Raw genomic sequence first — 20,453 nt, 5'->3', positions numbered from 1 at the left:
CATTCACAACAGTGATCTGTGAACTTTAATTCAGGGGACCGAAAGTTTATTTGCAATAAGGTTTGCACAAATACAGAATCTGTAAGTATTGATATGAGTATTTGTACTGAAAATGCTCCTGTTCTTATTTATTGTTGGTACAGTGGTGGCACCCATGGGCCCCACATCAGAATGGGGGCCACTTTGTGCTAGATACTATGCAAACATAAAGTTTAAAAAAAAACTACCACAACTACTTCCCCAAAGAGGTTACAGCCTAAATTGATATAAACCCTGATCCTGCAAAATAGACATGCTTAACTTTTTACACAGTGTGGTGTTCGTTGACCTCAAGGGGACTACTTGCAGTGCATAAACTTAAACACATGCAGGACTGGGGCCTTAGACTGTAAGATCTGAGAAGAAACTGTCTTTTTATGATGTGTTTATACAGTGCCTAGCACAGTGGGTCCCTCGGTGCTACAGAAATAATTTCTCTCATGGCCATTTTTAAGCTGTTTTACTACTGTTTGCACACCAAATTCATTGAACAAGTATGAACGTTTGCAGGTAATCTGTAAATATGGTCACCATCACTTCCTGCTTAATAAAGCGTAGGTCACCCAATAAGTGAACAGACCCACAAGCGTCCAGTGCAGTGACATGAAGAGAATAATCACAGCAATCATTTTGTGAATGAGGGTGTTTGCAGTGTCTGGTTGCAGAACAACTGAGCATAACCAAGAAACTAATTAAAACCACAACCTGTTCACAGAGATTTCCAGAAAGGAAATACAAGTTAAATTCACTTAAACTGTTTCCTGCAAATAGTTTATACTGAGTATAATGTGAGAAAAAACAGGATTCAATGTATGTAATTTTTAAGAGTTTGAGGGTTAATACGCTGAGTATCTTTCAATAAGGACTTTTCCTTTTCTTTTTTCTTTATGAAAATTGTGGACATTTGACACAACCTGGTTCATGCCAAAGGCAAAAAAAAATTGCTCTTCAGGAATATTTTTACGAGATCCAGCCTTAACACTATTCCCTGGCAGGGATACTTGAGCAGAATCTGGAGGGGGGAGAACTGCATTTAAGACTGGAAAATTGCACCAATCTCTGCTTTGGTTTTAGTGGTGGAATTTTAAAAGGGGCTCCTGGGAGCTGTCTCCAACAGTGGTGGGTCTGAAAACAAAGCAGACAACGATGTTCACACGCAGCTATCCTTGCATTTGGATTTATCCTAACATTGGGTGTGTATTAGCATAAAGACCCTTGTTTCCTAGTGGATTATTCATATAAGCCCTGGCGGTGGGGAGGCAAGTGAAGTAGATTCTGAATAATCCCTCTGCCCCTCACGTGAAGTCTATGTGGCTTGTCTCTGGGGAATCTTATCTGCCCCATCCCCACCTTAGGTTGGGAGGAGCTGCTCTCCCCTCTCACTTTCACTTTAAAGTTCTATTTAGAATCCATGACGAGTTCTAACATGGGTTTAGATTGGTCCTTGTCTGGAAGGAACTGAAATGCAGTGGGTGTTTTTGGACACACCAGGGACCCTTTACTTGCTTCTCTCATGCATCTTTCTGGCAAGTCTCTAATTAACATGTCCTTTTGCACTGCAAGGAAGCAAACCAGCTCCTCTAGAGGGCTGTGGTGTCCTGGCCAGTGGCTGTGGCTTGTCACCCAGAGGAGCAGTTGCTGCTAGAGAGGGAGAGGAACTGGCCGTTTGTGGGTGTAGTTGGTTGGCTGGAGAAGCAGTCTCTTAGATAGTTTATTGTTTTTCAGGGCAAGATGAAGGGGCAGAAGAGGGGGCAGAAATGTATGTCCTAGCAATGGCCATGAATCTGATGCGATGAGTCTCAGGATCCAAATTGTATCCTTGGTTCCTGCACAATAATAGGCTTTACTTAAACCTCCTAGGCCAGAACACATCCAAAATTGGGAGGATTTAACTGCTTGCACCCATCTCTAATGTTATATTTGGGGTTAATTCAGATATCTGGAAAAGTAGCCATCTCTTGCTCTCAGTGCGACCCACAGCCTATCTGTGAATAACACACACAAAGCATACAGCTCCTGAGTTATAACTCTAGCAGGTACAGGGCAAATCCATAAAGGCCTAGTGTGCCACTGGGAGTGCCCTCGCCTACTCTGACGGCAGCATGCTGCATATCTCATATCCACACCAGGACCCTACAGGAGAAAGTGAAGGGGATATTGGTGTATCCACCACAAACATGCACGTGGCCCAATAGAGTCTGAGCATAGTATTGATCAAAATGGCCTAAATCCTGTGTTGTCTAGTCCTCTACTGCCATATCCGGCAGTGGCTGGCTCAGCGGGAGCTGTTGCTCTCTCTCATTGATGTCTGTGCCTTCCTTTGCTTTAGTGCATTTGTGGCCTCAACATGCTTAACAACTGAGAACCTGGGTGTTTCTTTTAGAATTTGTCAGTTGCTCAGATCCTGTAGTGAGAAGCACAGGATAAATACCCAGATAGCTAGATGCCCTTTTGTGGGTCTTTGTACCACATCCCCTGATGGGGCTGTTTTCTGAATCATTTACCTGTTTCCTTTGTGGTATTTTTCCCGTTTGCCATACAGTTCAGCAATTAGGGCAAAGGAATGAAAGTAGTGGGGACATTATCATTTTCATAGTTGCTGTTTGCATGTTACAGAAACACTGGAGAGGTAGAAAAACACAAACCTTCTTCAAAAGAGCCAACAGGTTGAATTCCACCCCTGCAGCCCGCCCGCCACAACATGAGTTGACTCCTAATCCAGTGGAACATCTCTCTTTTTCCACCAGTGAAGCCCTAAAGAGCTGTGCCCATCCCAGTCAGACACAAATGATTATTCTTGCTTGACAGACCAGCACAGCTCTCTCCCTGTATTTAACTGCAGCCCCAGTGAGCTGGATCAGGCAAGAGACACTCGATAGCTGCTGTTTCCGTGGTTGAAATATTTGTGAAGTTAACGCATAATCTGAAAGCAGAAGCTAATAAATTATAGGGTGCTAATTGGGGCCGGAGTGGAGCCGTCAATCATATTATCCTAAACACACAGAGACCCTCATAACCTAAAAAGGCAAGAGAGACGCCAAGAACAGCTTCCAGTTGTCACTGGCCATGACCTCCATTTCAGTGAGAGCATAGAGAGTCAAGGTAGCGGGTGTCTGAAAACTAATTCTGATAAGAAAATGCTAACTGTACTGGGAGCATGCGTGTCTGTCTTCCTTCAGGATTTATTACCTAGGCCGTTTAATTATTTTTGCTTTGAAGTTGATGTTTCCAGACAGTCAGTTTTAAAGTTTTTAAAACATACGCAAGTACTTGTAACTCACATTTCCATAGCCCTCAGTGTGTTGCTCACCAATTTCTGACTTCAGTCAGAGCCTGATGAAATAAAATCCAGTTTTAGCAAGCCATTTTATCTATTGCAATTTTTTTTGTTTCTTGTGCCTCAAAAACACAACAGCATACACACTTCCTTCTTCAACGTCACCAGAAGTATGCACTCTGTCCCAGTGCTGCTTTTTTTTTTTTATAATTTATTTGTATTCCTGTGTCACCGATGACAGTGATGCTCAGACTGCCGCTCGCAAGCTGCAAGTGGCTCTTTAATGTATCTCCTGTGGCTCTTTGCAACACATGATAGTAAAACACTGTGTGATTTGATAATTACCCAATCAAAGTCATTAACCAATCAGGATGCTTTTACTATGTTATTAACCAATTAAGTTATCAACTTGCACTAAGTTATTAACTTATTTGGTGTGAGAATTATATATACACCTCTACCTCAATATAATGCTGTGCTCGGGAGCCAAAAAATCTTACTGCATATAGGTGAAACCGCGTTATATCAAACTTGCTTTGATCCATTGCAGTGAGCAGCCCCATCCCCCTGGAGTGCTGCTTTACCACGTTATATCTGAATTTGTGTTATATTGGATCACGTTATATCAGGGTAGAGGTGTATATATATATATATAACTAAATATTTCCCCATCATACCTTTTAACTATGAATAGCTCTATAGTAAAGGAAACAATGAAGTCACACTACTGTGGCTCTTTTGGATAAGGTTTATCGCTAATTTGGCTCCTGAACCACTGAGATCTGATTGTCACTGGCCTAGGAGACGTAGTCATAGACTATGGCTCCTCTGTGCTAGGCACAGTACAAACAGAGAACAAAACCACCAGCCTTGTCCCAATCACTTTGTTGTTGCCCTCTCAAGTTGTGTCCATATAGTTCCTCAAACGATGTGTTTTAATTGTATAATGTAACAGTTGCTCCAAGAGGGCTGAAAGAATTTTGGTTACACTCCCCTTACCCCAAAAATTCACCCCGGGATGACGCAAGCATGAGAAATTTCAGCCCAAAGGCTGAAAAACTTGAAAAAATAAGGAGCAACCCAAAAAGGGAAATGGAAAGCTTTTCTTTGAACCATAGGATGGCTAGTAATACACAGACATTGAATCGTTTAAATATTTTAGGGCCAAATTCTGCTATCGTTGACTCCAGCATAAATCTGAAATAATTGGACAACAATGAAGTAATTTCAAATTCATAGCAGTGTCACTGAGAGCAGGCTTTAGCTGATGATAACCTGAAAAAATGATGTATGTTTACTTTGAAATGTACCTTTTCCTCTCCATCTTTGATACTGGTACTAATCTTCATAGTTATAGGCCAAATTCTGCAGTGGCCAAGAGTGGAGGCAGCAGCCCCACTAAGAAAGACAAGCGTCTCTTGCTGAGCAGGTGGTAGCTTTACTCTTTTCTTTGTCTATTACCAGCAGCTGCCTCCAGGTGTGCATAGACAAGAGGAATTGTTTGCACACCTACTGACCATCAAGTCACAGTTCTGCACAGGCCGATGCAGGATCATCACCTATAGATCTGTTCAGCATTATATTTTATTAAACTAACACCCTTTGAACATGGCGGCATGAACAAGCTAGAACACAATCTTATCTCACCTTTCTGTTAGCATTAAACCTGATGGAATACAAACAACGCCCCAGGATCTAAAGATAGGTGCCCAGGAGTTAGATGCCTAAAAACTCTTGAGGGTCTGGGTCAAAAATTCCTTGGACATTTTTAGGCTCCAACAGCTTGTAAAAGTGGAGGTCAGACTATCAGAATTAGGTCTATGCCATTCTGCACATGTGATTGTTGGCTCCTAACCTAGGCATGAAAATAGCCAATGAGCACATGCACAAATCAGGTATTTTGCTGAGGCTTGTGGCCAATTAAGCATTGTGGGCTTGACCGTCTTTCCATTCAGCCAATGGCAAAATGTCCATTGACTTAAATGGGCGCGGGCTCAAACTCAGTGTATACACACATTGAATATCTGTATATGTGAGTGAAGTATGCATGTGCACAATATGTACCACCTTGTTTTGAAAATTTGGCCCAAACCAATTGTTGATAAGAAGGGTAAGAGAACAAGTGTGTCAACAATCTGCTTTCCTTTCCCCCCCCCCCCACACGTCCCCCACTCACCCCCTGCTTAATAGAAAACCATAGTTAACGCATTGTAAAATGCCTTATTTTTCATTGTAAAATCAGTCATGTCACTGGGAATAATGACACTATTGTGGCATCATCACTTGGCTTTGAAGCTCAGGGTTCTGGTTATTTATTAGCGTTAAAATACAATGTCAGGTAGTCGTGACAGCTGTCATTGTAAATAGAACTGTAATAGTTTGAAAAATCTGCCCAGCACACACACTCCAAAGTGATATACAGCAGCTAACGGGTTCCGTTATAAACACATCCACATGTTATCTTATATAACTACTGTCTTTTATAGTGTGATAGAACTGAGGTGAGAGCAGTTTTGTGTGGAATGGAGGGAAGTTTGCCAGTCCTGCAACTAAACTACTTGTGTAGTTTAAAATGGGCTAGTTTTCAGTTAGTGGAACTTGGCATTCCTCCACTGACTTCAGCAGAGCTATGCTGCCTGGGGATATGTGGCAATATAAGAGAGGAATCAGTATGGCAAATGGTTGAAGCAGGGGAATGAGAGAGAGAGAGAGGAATCCTGTCCCCACTGAAGTCAATGGCAAAAGTCCTATTGAGTACAGTGGGTTTAGAATTTCACCTGAGGGACCAAGGGGGCTTTGCCTGTGACCTTTAGTTAGTCTCTTAACCTTTGTGCCTCATTTTCCCAATCAGGAGAAATGGTGCTAATACCCATGTTTTGAAGCATCTTGTGATCCTCACAAGCAAATATTTTATTTGTTAAGAGACCATGGGGCTGAGAGGATTCACCAAGGAGCATCAACTCCCCAATCTCTCATGCTGGTGCCTGGCAGGATGGTCAGGATATGTGAGGCAGGAGGAAGTACAACTGCTGCATCCTTTATCTGTAATGCTCACTAGTCACTGGAGTTAAATAACTTCTAACACCACCAAAGAGTTTTAACTAGTCCAGCTAAAAACCCTCTGCCCCTTTCAATTGCTCACTTCATTTCTTGTCTCTTCTGTTGTCATAATTTTACCAGTCATCATAGTGTTTTCCTGAGTACACAAGATGTAAATTTCTAATGTAAAAAATAAACCAAAATAAACACCAAAACTCTTTTATGTAAAGTTCTTCTTTATACATTGTAAAGAAGCAATAAAAGGCAAACACCTATATTTTCCACTTGCAGATCAGCTTTAAAAGTCCTTTTCTCTATCTGTTCAAGTCCACTCTTCAGAGTTTGTGATAACTAGTTTGCCTTAGCTCGAATTTTAAATCACTGAGGACCCAACCCTGCAATCCTTACTCACACAGATAAACCTTAATCATACGAGTGAGCCTATTGAGATCCAGGGGTTTACTGATGTAAGGATTACTCACAGCATTATGAGCTGCAGAATAGGGTCTTACCTCTTTGTCACCCAATCAGATCCTTGTATTTCTGGTCATTTAAAGCATTTATTTCATGTTCTATAGAATCTTGAGAGTGGTTACAGATGGAAAGACCCAGAGAATCACTGGTTCCTGAACTGGTCTTTCGGCCTGTGGCAGTCCACAGAGCATTTGCTGGTGGTCTGCTGAGAGCTGGCTGGTTATGTGGTGCTGTCCCAGAACACACCCACACCTGCCCCCTAAGTAGCCACAGGAAATAGAGGAAAACATAGATCTATGTTGTCAGCAGAATAATCCATTATCTTGGACTAATTCAAATTAGTGTATCCTTCTTTAGGAGTTAGGAATTATGTCATTTAAATTTTATTGTTTAATACTTTCATAACAATATCTACAGATACTATTGCATTTTATGCCAACCACACTGGAGTGTTTTAATCAGAAGAGGACAAGATAAACAGTGATTTGTGTTTGGAGACTGAACCTCTTGTACCACTATAGCATATACATAATGGCTATTCAAGTTCCTCTCCAATTTAGATAACAAGCTTCTCATATGCGCCATGAAGGATTTTTTTCCTCCTTCAAAAATATCATCATTTGCTTAAAAGCTCATTAACACACTTAAACTTACTTTGAAGTTTTGACTTTTAGCCTCAAAACCCAATAAATTTAGGGTCAAGGTTTCTACTCCATTTTTATCTTACTCTCTCACAGCTGGAGGTGGTACAGTTCAGAGACAAGTACAGCACAGGCAGTGGCAGTTTCCTCCGCATCCAGATAACAAGCCAGGCGTGTGGCTCTAAAGCTAAGAAAATAAATTATTCTCTTTGCCCCTTTGATGATTGTCACTAAAGCGGTCTATAGTGTCTTTGTAATGTGATAACTATGCTGTACGAACGGGATTGAACCACCAATTTAATTTGCGTAGGCCACTAATCAGTCATCCACAAGCAGTGATTTTCAGTCCTGACAGACATTAGCTAGATTTGAAGCAACACACTATACGGTTGGGGAAGACAGCACTGAGAAGACATTTTCATCTGCTAGGACACACAGAACCATGGATTATTGATTATAGATCTTTCTTTCCAGCTTCATTCAAAGAAAATCCATTCTTCTGCACCTCTTCTCAGAATTTTTGCTTTACTCTACTGAAAATGTGCACTATACAAACTCCCTATGCCTCCTATTGATTTGCGTTTCTGTAACACTTCACGTGTTCAAAGCCCTGTATAAATATCAAGGAATAAAACCTCATAACATCACTGTGAAATAGTTCAGTTTTATTATTCACATTTTACAGATGGCGGAAGTGAGGGAAAGAGAAGTGAAGTGACTTGCTCAAGGCCATGCAGCATAACTTCTTGTCACTTCTTGTTAGGGGATTAATCCTGCTGCTGCATAGGTCCTAGGGTATCACCAAGCAAGTGGACCCCTGTGGGAGTGGGATGAGCAGCCAGCAGAGCAGCATGCAATTCAACAACAGCCCGCACACAAGGATCTGCCCATACAGCAGCAGACAGGGAGGGCCCCATTGTGCACTGATGCCCATGCCACAGAGGCACATGGCTTCAAAACAGTGCAGCAAGGGGGATTGTGTCTGGGGTCACCTCTCCATCTCTGAGATAGACACACCATGGGTTGGCCAACCTTCAGACACACTTCTCCAGCAGAGCTGCCTGGGCTTGGGGCTGTGGTGCAACTGCTGGGTTCGTGCAGTTCCCTGTCGGCATGGTTGACCTACACTTGCAGCCAGTAAGCACAGGGGAGCTTGATTTTGGATGGTGGGTGGGGAGTAGCTATTACCTCCTGGCTCACAGTGCCTGCAGGGGCTGTGGTTCCATGTCCTGATTCTACCGCTTGCCACACCCCATCTGTCCTCTGAGCACTCCTGCAGAGCAGGTTGTGGGATGGTCAAGTGAGCATAGCTCTCCACATCAGGGGCAACTAGGGATCCTCAGTAATAGGGCCACCACACCATGCTGCATGCTCCTGAGGATCCCATCTGTGCAGTGGTACCACTGTCAGGGTCCTGCACCAGTGGCAGGACCAAGCCCTGCTCCTCCAAACCAAGCCCCCAAATCCTATGAAAGCCATATTTCTGAATAACTATGGGCCTGAAGTAAAACCCACTGAAGTCAATGGGAGATCTTTTCCATCGATTTCAATGAGCTTTGGCTCAGGCAGGCCCTTGCTGCATTTGAGTAATGCTATTGAATGAAAGAGAGTTATTCCTGGGTGTTAAGTTACCCATATGTGTTGGCAGAACTCAGGGCGGGGGACTCGCTGTCTTCACTTTAGAATCATAATGTAAAGATTCTATTACCTATTATTTCAAGGTTATCCAAATGGGAGCAACGTATATAAAATGCTCATCAGCCAACATATTAAGAGGATGCAAACATATACACTTTTCTTATCCAGTGAACGTAATCTGGAAAAAAGGCTAGAAGCTTTAGTTTTTTGTCAGTATCACCAGGTCAGACTTTCAAGTTCAGTTGTAATCATCTACTCTTAACAATCATTTATAGGGGCTTTGACAAGTACTTTAAAATAGATTTTCTGTATTTATTTTGTAATAATCTCTTAGAAGCCCAGAATTTTAACACCTCGTTCGACTCATTTAACAAACATTTTGGGCCAGACTTCAATGGAGTTACACATTAGCTAAAGATTTGGCTCTTTGTTTCAAAATAACTCTGCCCATATACCATGTTTTCTTTATTTCTCTCCTGTGTCCTTTATAACTAAACATATTTGCATGAAAACAGGATATTGTAACACCTAATTGATAAATAATGCAAGATATGCCACTTAAAAACTCTGTCTAACTCGTTCAATTATAATTATGGTCCCAATTGACTATCCATGCTTTTTAGACAGTATATTCCATTTGGAAAACTTGTCAAACAGTTTGGTTTGATTTCCAAATACAGAAAAGGATATGGACATCTTCTAATCTAAGGTCTTGCATCAGGGTCTGTTAACCTGATCTGTTGTACCCCTGCATTGTCCCATTCCCTGCATAGCCCCACTGGTCCTATTGATAGTACAAATACATTATAAGAGACAGCCTCTGCCCTGCAGAGCTTACAACTGGACATGAAATGAAACACACTAATTGTGACAAACAAAGGAGGATGGAGGACAAAGGTAACAAAAATAAGATTAGATAGATGCACAGAAAAGCTATTGCACAACTTAATGGTTCCAAAGTCTTTTCTTTTAAATTAAGAAATAAAATAAGCTATACTCAATGATGTGCAGCCTGTGGGCTGATCGCTGATTGCAGCTGTTTCAACTGGGGAATTTCAAAAAAATGAAGTCATAAAAACAATGAAATTTTTCTTATATTTTGCAAAAGCTTCTTTTTACACAAATCTAAATGTGGGCCAAATTTCAGGCAACATTGTTGCCATAAGCCAGTGAGAACCAGCTTTATAATATATCAGGGCGGCCAAACTTATGGACTCTCTGAGCCGCATGCAATAAACTTCAGACACTCAAGAGCCGGGCGCACCTTCCATGGCTCGGGGCTTCTGCCCTGCGGCAGAGTGGTGGAGCTATGGGCTTCTACCCCGCTCTTGCTGGAGCCCTGGAAGGCCCCTGCCACAGTGCTGAAGCCCTTAGGACCCCCTCTCCGCTGGGCAGAAGACCCTAGTCCCACCACCCCGCTACAGGAGAGAAGCCCCAAGCTCCCCTTCCCCAGTCTGGTAGGCAGAGAATGGGAGCTATGGAGGGTTCCACAAGTCACACTTTAACAGTAAAAAAGCCACATGTGACTGCTCATAAGCCGCAGATGGCCACTCCTGTAATATATGAAATAGCACATCATTGCTCTCTTTCGAGCATGATTGCATGTGTGCCAAAATTTCATTTTAAAATAACTTCTCATCTGATTACATGTCCAATTAACCTAGTTCATATGAAATACTCAAGGGGCCTTAAAATTCAGTAATTCTTGATCAAAGAACTCCCATGTCACTGGATTACTATTCTGTTATATATAATTAATTCCTTTGCAATGTTTTCCAGTATTTTTAGTCGTTACAGTTTTTAAAATAAAACCTCAGATGACATCTCTAATTTTGACAAGAGACACATGCTTGCTTGGTACTTAACCTGAAAATAAACCTATCAGATCACTCGTCATTATCAGAGGCATAGTTCACACCTTCAGGACTGCTGAAAGTATGGCAGAGTACAGGGTATTTTCCTTTGCTTATTTCTTCATCTGCACGTGGTGTCTTCTCTTCTTTCCTCTGACTGAAGGAATCAGATTTCACCCAGCTCATTTGAATCTCTGCTGTCTTGATCTTGGTTGCTTTCTGTGACTAGTACCAAATAGTTTAAGCCTTCGATGTTCCTGGTTTCCATTAAAGCAGCTGAAAGAGTACTTTCTGAATCTGTACATGGAGCATCACCATCTGTATCTGAAAGAAAGGCTGCTGTTTTACTACCAATTCAAATGCAATATTAGAAGGCAAAGAGAGTCAAGCAGCAGGTCGAGAAAGTGAATCTAGCGACCAGAGAAGGAATGACAGCTTGCATTTATTCTCTGCTGCAGCATGCCTGGATTATATCCTGAACCAAAAAAATTCATCAGCACTTATGCTGAAAAGGACAGTAATACAGTTATAAATAAGTGATTTGCCTGTCCTGGTAGGAAAGACTGTGTGCATATGGCAAGAATGTTTGTAACCTCTTGGACCCAACTTCTAACCAAAACTGCTCCACCATCTAGACAGGTTCGTGCCTTCTGGCTAAAGGTCAAGTAAAGTATAGATTGATACATTCTCTACTGTGCTTCTAGGGGCAGAGACATATAACCTAATAGGTTTTGTCCATCTCTGACTTTAATTTACAGTTTTTATTCTAACTTTGTATTGCTTACATTTGCACATGTGCCCAGACCAGTGATGGGCATATCTTTTAAAACCTGAAAAATAACTGAATAACTAAAAGGCTCGAGTTATCATTGCTGTTATTCTATGTATTTATTCTTAGTAATGCATACCTTTTTTTATTAGATACCTACTTACTTTATTTCATTACTGTAAAATGAAGCATATGACACCCAGGTTCATCTATATGAAAATGAAGCATGCCACATCCAGGTTTATCTACACTTTGGAACCACAAGCATTGCGCTGTTCTACCCATAGGACATTTAATTATTTATGTTGATTCACCAGCTTTTTTTTTTTTATCCTTCTCTGTACTATGAAGAACTCGGAAGTGAGTCAGGTCCACATGATACAGTAAATTCAGAAAGATTATCAGAAAAAAAGTTTAATTTAAGAACCCTATTGAGAGGAGGGAAGTTTGGAGACAGATCAAACTATGCTGATATACTGTGATGACTGACAGCTAAGAACAATCATTTGATACACTCTTTGTCAGTTCAGGGTCATTAAGGCAATATTTAGTAAGCCAATTCTCATTGAGATTTCACCCGCCAGCGTAGCTCTTCTTTGTATTTGTTTTTTTGCTTAATAGAGCACCTAATGAAAACCCTCAGGGGCAAGCTGCCCTGGAATAGGCACGTTGGCAACATGCTGAGGGCATATTCTCAACAAACTCTTAAGAGGGAAACTTTAAAATAAGGACTTCCAAGTAAAACCAGGTATTTACGGACCAGACATATGCCGGGTGACCAGCCTAAGTATAGAACACTAGAGGAGCATTCGGATTTGTTTCCTGTATAAGTATCTGGAGCTGATGAGGTGATGGTTACAGAAATGTGAGCATGAAGTCACTGTGATATTTTTACCAGATATATAGATACATTACTAATTCTTTCCCCATCAGTCCTGAAGGATCACAGAGTATACAAAATATTATTTTCTCCTTAGCTGACATGCCACTGTGACTCCCATTAAAGGAAAAAAAAAAAGACATCCTGCAACTAACTTCTTGCCTTGTTTTTAATCTTTGAGCTTCGGAGACAAAATAAGAAGCAACACTATTTTGCAGAAGCATTCAATATAATGTACAAAGCAAGGGAAACAATACAACTCTGTTAAATATACCTTACCTTTATGACATGACAGCAACTAGTTACAAAATCAGTTCAGAACTGATGCTTTGCACTGTTTACGCATTGAAGTTTTACACATGGGTAAATGTGTATGCTCTTTCCAGTTGCTTCTATTTATTCTTCTGTTGGCATAACATTCCAAATGAAGACTTCAATGAAAACTTTGCACCTTATACACTAGTGTACAAGCTGAGAAATAGATGCTAAGATGTCAAGTTTTTGAGTACAGCGGTCACCTTTTGCATAGGTCAGCTTAGCAAGGCCAGAAAAGCTAACCTGGATCATTACAGGAGGCCAGCAGAGGATACACAGATGAACAATTACAGAAAAGTCATGGCTAGTTACGAAAGCCTCAGGTAATTAGAGAAAAGGTTGTGAGCACCCAAAGCAGCACAAAGGGCCAGAAGAGCCATAGACCAGCATCTGAGCTGAGTTTGGATAAGCCTTGGGAAGCAACAGAAAACTGCTAGGTTCTCAAGGGAACAAAGAGGAAGGGACATTTTGGTGGGGGGCTGATTTATACCTGGGCCTTGTCAGATTTTTTTTGTTAGTTTCAACATTGCTAACCTTAGATGTTTGACTTATATCCAGGCTAGGTCATATGTGAGTATATGCAGCCATTAAATCTTGTTTTGTGATCCCTTCAGATTTCACATGCAAAGACTGGTTGAGCCAGTCAAACGCTCAAATGGGAGTCCTCCAAGCAACATCTGAATGCTATATGCAATGGTGTGGGTGATTCACCAGGGGATGCTTACTCCCTTAGCACTTTTCCCAAGAAAAGTGTGGTTAAACGCAATGCCCCGGCCAAACTGCAGTTGAATTAATTTCACTGGGCCTCTCCTAATTCACCCTGCACTTTCCACTGCCAAATGTCTGCGGTATTCTTCAGTTACCTCCTGTTCTAAATTGATATGCAGTGTTGTTCAGTGCTGCTAAATAGCTACTGCATTTCACCCCATTGGTGAGAGAAGCAATCGCTAGGCATATTCCCTAACTACCTTGTGGGGTATTGTGCAATTAGTTCATGTTAATAAATGTTCTGAGATCTGGTGTGGAAAGGTGCAAATTGTTATAATGCTTTATAAATATCTTCAGTGTACTTTCAGTATAGTTTTATTTAAAGAAACATTTGATATCCTTTATTTTCAGAGATGGCAAATTATAAGAGGAAATCAATCAGCGGAAGGGGTGATTGGTGACAGTGGAGCAAACAGAACATTTTTAAAGCTGGTCTAGAAATGTTACTTTTTTCATTAAAAATATTTTAGGGGCCAGATCCTGAGCTGCTGCAAATCAGTGCAACTCCAGCAAAGTCAGTGGAGCTATATCAATTTACACCAGCTAAGTATCTAGCCCTAGATGTTAATGATTTTGTAATAAAGACACAACACAAACCTGTCGGATATCGTACAGTTTTTATATGGCAAATAGCACTGTTTCCCCAACTGAAAGTTACTTTCCTGTTTTCTTTTTAATAATTATTTAAGCTAACATCTCTTGCCCATCACCTCTATGCACACCAAACTATTCATATATTGGGGAGCAAGAGATGCTTCGGGGGATAGCATAAAGTTGAGTATATTCCAGACAAGTATTCTGTTACATATCTTTATTCAAGAAATATTAAGGGTAAGAATTTGGTTACTGGACCCTGGATTTCTCAGTCTCAGACATGTAGGATAGTATGAGGGAGTATTTCCTACAGATAAAGTATTATGCTGATACCTTTGATTGCCCGGAGGTGCAGGTACTGTATTTCAGTAACAAGTATTAACAGAACAAATATATATCTGTTATAATACTTCACATCGTATTATATATCAGTGGAGATGCATCTGTGTCTCTGTCTAATCAAGCATATCATCTCACATGTTTTTAGGATGACTCACTAAGCTCTGCTATTCTGTCATCCTAAGGATGCTAAAAGTGAGAATTTTGCTTAGCCAAGGTCCAACTGCGCTGTGCACACATTTACATAGTGTTTAAAAAATAAAAGCAACACTTAAAAAGTTAAAGTCCATTTTTCAAAGCGATGTTTATCAGTCCTTCCATTGACTTCAGGTCAGACACTAACTGAACTAACTGCAACAGAGGATAATGGAATTTCAGAAGCCTGCACTGAAGGCTAGATACAAGGTTTAGGTGATGTAGTTTATTAGCACACTTGTTTTAGAGAAACTTCTCTTCTCCAAGTGATTTACCTAAACACAGGCAAGTGTGCAGAATAGCAGGTAAGAGTGATCAGTTTTAACAAGGTACATGAGTTGAAAACCATTACTAGTCATCTAGCAGATGCTATGCTCTCTAATCCCAGATTTCAACACTGAAGAGAAGTTTAAATAGATCTGATTATTCCTCTGACCAACAGAGAATTCAGGGGGAAAAAGACTCATGACATACACCCTGCAGGTTAGTTTATTACTCTTTTATTTTTATTTTTATTTTCAAAATATTAATTCAGCATTTAAGAATGGTAGTGGCTTGCCAGCTCTAAAGAGAGAAAATAACATAGCTCAAGATAATATACCATGGACAGTGGCACTGCCACCTTCTTCAAACTTTCCCACCCTTGTGCTTTATGTCTGATCTATCTGGAGGGACCATTTCTATAAGTGACAGAGTAGCAGAGGCTCAGACTGGGGCTTTGAGCAACTAGAGATTTGCCTGATACATCCAGCTGGAGCAAGAAGTGGGCACTGAGTAGAGCACTGATCAAAACTAGTGCTGCCCAGAGGACAGATAGATACTTAGATCTTTGATTACCTTCTATTCCAGGGGTCGGCAACCTTTCAGAAGTGCTGTGCCGAGTCTTCATTTATTCACTCTGATCTAAGGTTTCGTGTGTCAGTAATAATTTTAATGTTTTTAGAAGGTCTCTTTCTCTAAGTCTATAATATATAACTAAACTATTGTTGTATATAAAGTAAATAAGGTTTTTAAAATGTTTAAGAAGCTTCATTTAAAATTAAATTAAAATGCAGAGCCCCCAGACGGGTGGTCAGGATCCGGGCAGCGTGAGTGCCACTGAAAATCAGCTCGTGTACTGCCTTCGGCACCCATGCTATACGTTGCCTACTTCTGTTCTATTCAATACTCAGACAAAGTACATTCACCTACAAAAAAAAAAAAAAGCCCAGCACATCTGTCCAATGTTTTTTAACATTAACATTTGGTAGACATGCCTGGTCTGTTCAGTTTGTACACAGAGATTTCACTCAATTTAATAAAATCACTAGAAAAGACCGAGGGGATTGTAATGATGCTCACTCTGTAATATAGTAGAGCCCTGGAAAACAGATCTGCTGACAATATTCCTTTACAGTGTCTCTGTAAGCAAAAGCCAACTTTTGTAATGATTGTTTTGTTTCTGGCAAGGATTGGTAAACTTGATAAAATGTCCTAAATAAATAAATAACCAACTAGTCCTGCCAGGTCTAAAAGACAGGGAGCTGATCAGCTAACTTAGCTTTGCTAAGTATCCAATCCAGCAGACTGAGACATTGGCAAACCTGCAATTGCACTTGCAGGCATAAACTCCATGCTTGCATCCACAAATGAAGCAGTCTGGGAATGGCACAACTAAAGACCCAGCTTGCATGTGCAAATGCAGAGGGTTCTGTAAATGGATAAACCTGAAAATTCTACAGGTACATTTCTGGAGGATGACAGAAATTTGGGGCCTTAATGTTAACACGCTGGTTAGTGATACTTTTCATTTAGGCTTTTTGAAATTGGAGGAAGGATGCTCTTATGTTTCAGGCACTGAACTGGGACTCAGAAAATCTGGGGTTTGATCCTGGCTCTGCCTATGAGACCTGGCACAATTTACTTAATTACTCTGTGCCTCAGCTCCCCAGTACAATGGGATAACCATGCTTCCCTTTCTCACAAGGGTGTTGTGAAGATAAATTCATTGTTTGTGGGCACTCGGAAACTACAGTGATAAGTGCCATAGAAATAACAACCGTGAGAGGGAAGCTATAAACTCACATTGGTTAAATTCTCTAAACTGCCACAGTGCGGTGCACTTGCAGTAGTTGTTGGGAAGAACACAAAGACTTTGGTTGTGGATGACCGGTGAAAGGCTACAGACTAAAGGCTGAATCTCAAAGTAATGGCACAGAAAGTGGTTTTCTCTTCTGTACCTTTTTAAGGTTCACACTGTCGTGCTTGCTCTAGAGTTGGATATTCTACAGACTCAGATTAACATTCCCCTCTGAAGAATTACCCATGGTATTTGATCATGGTTCTTGGCATATCACTGCCACACTCGCATCAATATTTTGCTGTCACCAATAGGATGTTGTGTGACATGTAAGAAAGGACAGGTTGTGTGTACAATAGCTGGAGTTATTAGAGGTCACCACGGAGGCAGGCAGGTAAAGTGGATAGCTTTCCAGGAGCCACAAGCTGCTTTTTCTGCAGGTGTGGGGACATCTATACATTTGGACTGGGAGATAGGTCAGGCGTCCAACAGCTACCCTCTTCCTCGCTGTCCCTCTTCTTTGAGTTCTCCTTTCCTCCTCCTCCCCTGATTAGTTCATGCCTTGCAGATTGGGGAACTTTGGCAGAGAACCTTGTCTCCTGAATGTGTCTGTTTTAGATATCATCCTTCTGTATAGCTAGACATTTGCTGTGGTCTTTATGTCATTCACACTTCTCTGTTACATACATTCTTATTTCTCCTAAGAGTCAGGAGTTATAAAGTAGGACTCTTCTTTCTCCTTCCCCAAGAGCAGGCTTCTCTTCAGAGCCTACACTGTGCCCTTCACCTTGGTACTTGCATGCCTAATGTCCTCAATGTCCTTAGGGTGTATGTGCATTGCAACCAGGACTGAGAATGGCAGGTTGTGTAGATGTACCTGCGCTAGCTGCACCTTAGTTAGCTCACTAAAAATAGAAGTGAGGATGTTACAGCCCAGGCTTCAGCATGGGCAACACAAGCCCTCCTGACACCTCTGGATATATATTTGTTTGTGCATCTAGTATGGGTACATCCACATGAGCTTCCCTCCACAGCCCAGGCTGTAGGGTTGATATAGTGTCATTACAACTTCAGGGAGAAGTTCTCCTGTCAGTGCAATGTGCAGGTAGATCTCCTGATTTTCCATGGATCTCTGTGCCCAAGATCAGTTCAAACAGTTATCTGTCTGCAGTATAAATCTCCTGAAATAGAATTAACCCAGATATTGCCTCCATATGTGGAGCTGATTTAAGCAAGAGGTGTCAATTCAATTTGGGCTCCCAAACTAAAATGAGCACTTTTTAATTACTCTGTTGTAAATTGTTATGGGCAGGGAAAGTGTCTCGGTCTATGAATGTCAAACACTCCATAACAGCTAGGTGGTTTTTAATAAGAATAATCCTGAGTTTACACATGCTATCATTTTAGCTGTGACTCAATGAAGCACATTTATGTTAGCACTGGTAAGACCAAGGCCAAACCAAATAATCCAAAGGTCTGTTCCACGATGAATTATCCAAGACCTGTTTTCCAAAAATGTTACATGGCCTTTGGCCTTTGTGTGTAATGAAACTCCTGTTACAAACCTCCACCCAAGAAATGCTCACTGTCACTAAGAGATTTGGTTCCAAGAGAAAGAGTCGCATGCTGAGGGAAGTGAAGTGATAGTCCTAATAATAATAATATCTAGCCTTACTTGGAGTTTACATTTTCCAAATGCTCTAGAATTCTTACCTGACTGATTCTCCCAACACCGCAGGAGGTAGGTCAGAGTTACTATCACCATTTTATAGATGGTCTAACTAAGGCACACTAGATTTTCTAGGATCTCCCCCAGTGTACTAACACTGGTGCAGCTCCACCAGCAGGTAGCAAGAGAGAATGCACTTGTGTAGACAGGATTGGTATTTTTACCATCAGAGCATCTAACCCTACTCAGAACAGGCAAAGACAACCCAGTAAAGCTGCTTGCTGACACTAGTGCCCTGCTTACACTTGTACTTCCACCATTGCTACCCACCAATGGAACTGCAATGCTGGTAGCACAGTAGTGGAAGATTTCCCACCAACAGATAGTGTACACTGGCTTAAAATGTTAGTGGCCTCCTTCACAAAGGTGCTGAGCAGTCACAGTTTCCACTGATTTCAACATATATTATAGCCAAGATTGGTAGCACCACCTATTATTAAGATTGTCTGGCACTTCTCCCAATAAGACCGTTTTTCAGCTGCATATAATTTTGCCAAACTTCATCTATTTGGGCTGAAATTTCCCATGCTGGGTGTTTGCCTCAGGCTGAATTGTTTTGGAAAATTTCAGCCAAAATGGATGAGCCATTTCATCTCTGCACCCTTAATTCATCCCCCTTGTGTGTATGCATTATGACTATGGCAACGATCACAATAATACGAATACCTCACACTTTCTTTTGGTGATCTCCCCTGCAATTTACAAATATCATCCAATGAATGTCCACAAGCCACTGTGAGGGAGATAAGTGTACCTGGGGAATTTGAGGTAAAGAAGTCACTAAGGGTATCAGTGTCTGTCTGTATGAGCTTGTATTACAATGAATTCCTGAATCCTCATCTTTTTCTCAGACCACTAGAACACACTGCTCTCCCACTGCTCATAACCTTGGACACTGTTTCACGTGAGATAGCATTTTCTGGATGAAAACTCATTGGGCCAGAACCTTGTCTAATTTACACTAGATGAAATCTGGAGTAACTCCCTTAATGCCAATGGAATTACCCCAAATTTGTACCAATGTGAAATTGCAATTTGGCCCATTTGAACAAAATATTTTTCACATCTAAAACACCTGCAACATTATGTTTTGTAACTACATCACTGTTTTACAGCTACATGAGCATTTACATATTCTGCTTTGTACAATCCTATACAGAATGCCAGTTATAGAGACAGATAAGCTACTAACTAAAAGCTAAGTTGTAAATAATATGTAACCAAAGCATGATAATGAAAGAGCAGCAGAAGGAAAAGCTGAACTACAATGTTATCTGTTTTAAATTATCCTGTACCTTGTCAACAGGGGAAACAAGTGGGACTGAAGGCATTGTCTCAAACTCACCTTCAAAGGCATGGTTGAGTAGTCCAGTAGAAAGCATTCTGTCCTCAAGCTGGGGAGTGCAGCACATAGGAGAGTTTCTCAGTTCTTGTAGTTGGTCCTGCATATAACAAAACGTAGGCCTGTTGTGAGGTTCTTGGGCCCAGCATTTTGTCATTAAATCCCATCTAGAAAAAATAAATGATATCATAAAAGAATTAACTCTAATGTAATTATAACCACCAGTATAACAAAGCTAAGTTAGTGGATCATTAAATCCTCACCACCAACAACTTTGAGGGCTAGAACTTCAGCTTGAGGTAAACTGGCATATCTCCATTGACTTTAATGAGTCTATGATCACTTACACTAGAATGTTTCATTAATGAACACATAGATGAACACAATAGGCTGGGGAAGAGTCAACACAGCTTTTGTAAAGGGAAATCATGCCTCACTAATCTATTAGAATTCTCTAAGGGTGTCAACAAGCCTGTGGACAAGGGTGGTCCAATGGATATAG

General features: G+C 41.0%; 1 protein-coding gene across 1 annotated transcript in view; it reads right to left on the bottom strand.

The window, feature by feature from the left end:
* Positions 1–10,616: 10,616 nt before the first annotated feature.
* Positions 10,617–20,453, bottom strand: part of ROS1 (ROS proto-oncogene 1, receptor tyrosine kinase) — an 89,408-nt gene continuing 79,571 nt past the window's right edge. The window contains 3 exon segments of the mRNA XM_050951615.1: positions 10,617–11,136; positions 11,138–11,285; positions 19,955–20,118. Coding sequence (XP_050807572.1) covers positions 10,995–11,136; positions 11,138–11,285; positions 19,955–20,118 — 454 coding nt within the window. The 3' untranslated portion in view covers positions 10,617–10,994.

This window comes from Gopherus flavomarginatus, chromosome 4 (assembly GCF_025201925.1).
Source record: "Gopherus flavomarginatus isolate rGopFla2 chromosome 4, rGopFla2.mat.asm, whole genome shotgun sequence".
Classification (NCBI taxonomy): domain Eukaryota; kingdom Metazoa; phylum Chordata; order Testudines; family Testudinidae; genus Gopherus; species Gopherus flavomarginatus.
The sequence above is the reverse complement of the archived record's forward strand: the minus strand, read 5'-3'. Positions and strand labels throughout refer to the sequence as shown.